The sequence below is a fragment of the Aplysia californica genome, unplaced genomic scaffold, assembly GCF_000002075.1.
Source record: "Aplysia californica isolate F4 #8 unplaced genomic scaffold, AplCal3.0 scaffold00196, whole genome shotgun sequence".
Taxonomy (NCBI): domain Eukaryota; kingdom Metazoa; phylum Mollusca; class Gastropoda; order Aplysiida; family Aplysiidae; genus Aplysia; species Aplysia californica.
In genome coordinates this window covers 272,083-275,901 of record NW_004797466.1, presented here as the reverse complement: position 1 = coordinate 275,901, position 3,819 = coordinate 272,083, and the positions used below count along the sequence as shown (strand labels likewise).

Below are 3,819 nucleotides of genomic sequence, written 5' to 3'. Positions count from 1 at the left end.
GACACTTAGCACTTAAACAACTTTCCCTAGAAAATTTTTCTTATAACAATATCTACTTATCCAGAGGTAAGTAGGGGTAACTACAAGCTTTTCCGGTCCTCGAGTCTTGCTCTTTAAATAGTGTTGTTTATAACAGAGCCCTCACAAGCTTTCCAGCAGCTCTCTATGGCAAAGATAGACAGCTGTTACTTCCTAGTTCTACAAGGCTTTCCCTTATCCAAACTTGAACAATTCGGATGTTTTTATTGGATATGTAGCTACGAATAATGGCAAATTACAATGTTTTGACTGTCGTTTTGCTGGCCATATATTTGCTGCCTTTAGCTTGTCTAGCTTGTAGCAAGTCGAGAAAGAAACTAGAGTTCGAAACCAAACTGTGCAGTTCCAGTACTGGGGCAATCTATGGCTTTCCTGGAAGAATATCTGAACACGCTCTGAAGAATCCTATGTGCCGACCGCTTTTCTCTTCAGCGTTTGAAACGGAAAGCACAGTCGCAAACTGGTGGTTAGTCCTTGACCATAAAAACAGGTGGGCGCATTGTCCCCCAGGTCACTTCTTGCAAGGATTCAAGTTCACCAAAGGGGAGTCTGGACTATACGCGTTGGAAGAGGGCAGATGCACCAAGTCAACCAAGTACTACGCCAGACATGACGACTGCAAAATAAAACCCACTCATCAAACCAGGCGTTGTGACCGTGGATACTTCCTCGCAGGCATCTACAAGGGAAACTGCTGTGGCTGGAGCTGCGTTACACAACTGAAATGCTGCAAACCACCAACTACTTTATTTAAGGTCGATTCTGTCGAGACAGCGAAGGAAAAGGTCATGGTACGATCAGCTAGAGGACTAGCTGAACTTGCATGGTATTTGGGCTACGAAGGGACCAAAGGGTGTTATGGGGAAAAGGCAGGAGACAATTTCGAGCAAGATGGAACCACATGGAAAGCTAAGAAGTGTCAAGACAAAAATAATCCTCAGTTGAAGATCACCTATGGGGATTGGTCGTTGAGCATGTCGAATGTGAAATACTCCAACTCCAAAACAACGGAGTTAATCCCACAGACAATAGATTCTGGTGTTTTAAGGAATGATTCTCCTACCCCAGTCACTGAAACCATTATAAGACGTGATGTGAGTATCCGCAGTGTTAAACACACAGTCACGAGTCACTGGAAAGTGTCTGTCGGTATTGGAATGAAGGTGTCCTACTCAGCTCCATTTAAGGCTGGAGGTATGGGAGGTGAATTTAGCTTTAACGTAAATGCTGAGGGAGGCAGAGAAACTCAGGATGAGACTGGAAATATCCAAGAACGATCACTTGAGGTGGTACGAGAAAAAGATCTATGGCCACACTCAGCCTATCAATGGACAGCGCGTATGTACAAGACTCGGACCACCCAGTATTATAGGGCAACTGTACGCGTGGAATGCACTGCTAAGTTTAACGGGAACCTAAGAAAGGGAGGCGGAAGCGGTGCCCACGATACTAATTATCATACACGTTACACGGGGCAGAAGGCTTCTAACGTTGAATATCAGTTTGGAAATAAAAACAAGCCGTTTTACGTTGCTGTGAAAGAAGAAAGTGAGCAATGGTCCAATCCTTGGATGTGGGGTGATGTACTTTATCGGCGCCCATTGGTAAAAGAACTGGTGGGAAATCTGACAGAGAAGAAACATTACGAGTTTGTTTTAGAGGGGAAATTTGACGACATTCAGGGCTACAAGGTCGAATTGGAGTTTGGTAACCACACGAAACTACCACGTCCCACATTTGATGATTATGACGACACGACAACGCCTGTGTTTGATTTTAATTCAGATGTTTTGCAAGGAAGAGACAAAGCCATTGTCGCAGATGAGGGACCTGATGACGAAGAATCTGGATTCACACCCGTTTATGATTAAGGTCTGAACAATACTTCAGGTTACTTTTCTTTGAATATGTTTTGTCCTTGAAATTTTGTACTGTGTACAAACAGTGGTTTTGACTTTTAAGAGTCCCATTGGATTAACTCCCTGTTGTTACCAAAAATTGTTGAGTACTCAATTCATCGTACCTAATATGTTCAAATTGTCACCTGTCAATTGTGACGATGACCATGTTTGTCAGTTAGTGCCCCTCTCATTGCCACAACAAGCCTCCATCTTCCCCAGTCTCTGCTTTGATGTATTATTAATTCATGAAGTCGAAGACCACTGTCACATTTTACATTTTCAATGTATGATTCAGACACCCCCCCCCCCTATTTCTCAAGGCCTCTTATTTTCTTTGCAACACAGTTGTCATTAGGTCTGTTCTGGGTTTTGTTTTTGTTTGCATGACAAATGTACTTATGACTCCTTTTGCTGATCTCAGAAAGCATACTCCGTTAAGTATCATGTTCTTTCATGACATCTTCATTCGTTAGTTTGACCCAAGGCAGTATTCTGTATAACCACTTTCCTAGTGCTTAAACTGGGTTTTTATCTTCTTTTTTTAAATCCCTAAGCCTCACTCTTATACAGAACGACTGGCATATCATATGTTTCAAAATTTAGATTTGGGTTCTTTAGGCCCTCCTTTGTCTTTACATAATATGTTGGTTATACCCAGTGCCCATAGGCATCATCGGTTCGATTCGGCTCGGTTTGGTTTGGGAGCTAGTCAGATTGAGGGCGAAAAGCGACCATCGTGGCACAAACCAAACGAAGCCGACAGTGACCCTAAAAAAAACCCCCGCGGTTTGCATTAGAGAACCGATCCCCCAATAATAAAAATAATAATAGTAATAGTAATAGTAATAGTAATAATGATAATAATAATAACAATAATAATCCTAATAATCATAATCATAATCATAATCATAATCATAATAATCATAATCATAATCATAATCATAATCGTAATCATCATCATCATCATCATCATCATTCCTTAAAAAAAGCCCTTTACATTGGAATATCCATTTTCAAAATTTTTCTCACTACTTCCTTTCTTTTCATGCAATAAATATTTATGCACACACACAAACACACACACACACACACACACACACACACACACACACACACACACACACATACACACACACACACACACACACATACACACACACATACACACATACACACACACACATACACACACACACACATACACACATACACACACACACATACACACACGCACAGACACACGGACTATTTTCTTTCAGACGTAGGCACAGAACAACTATAATTTTAAAAAATAACGTTAAAAGCTTTTGAAGGGTAGGCCTGTAGGAACAGAAAATGCTTAAGATGTTTTTTGAAGCTATCAAGTGTTCTTGTTTGTCTTAGTTCCACTGGAAAACGATTCAAATATTTGTTTTTCACACCTGCTAGAAGTGAGTTACAATTTTCTAATCTAGATAGGGTAAGAGATGTTACCAATGTTTTTGTGGTCTCTTCGCTTAAGTGGGCACTGGGTAGTAGTTGTACCATATTTTGTTTCGCCATTTCTATTCCTCTTCTTACATTCCTTTTTGTATATACCATCTGCTGTTTTCATTAACTGTAAGTATTAAAAGTCTGTCACAATTTCCATTTGTCTTCCATTTGTGTTTATTTGTTGGAGGCTTTGAATTCCTATTTACAGGATGGTCCAAAAAAAAAAAACAACTAAACCACTATTTTTTAAAGTAAATATTATGATAATGATAATGACAAAGACAATGACATATTTTCCTCCACTGCAATGTTTTGTGTTTCAAATTTGTACAAAACATCTAGTAGTTAAAAGAAATGAGTCTGGTTTTCACTTTAGATAAATCCACTGAATTGTTTTTCTTTAGGC

General features: G+C 39.8%; 1 protein-coding gene across 1 annotated transcript; it reads left to right on the top strand.

Annotated features, from left to right (window-relative positions):
• The first annotated feature begins 135 nt into the window (after positions 1-135).
• On the top strand, positions 136-2,770 carry LOC101847822. Its single transcript, XM_005098912.2, has one exon. The coding sequence runs from the start codon at positions 267-269 to the stop codon at positions 1,908-1,910; it is 1,644 nt and encodes a 547-aa protein (XP_005098969.1). The 5' UTR covers positions 136-266; the 3' UTR covers positions 1,911-2,770.
• Positions 2,771-3,819: the final 1,049 nt, after the last annotated feature.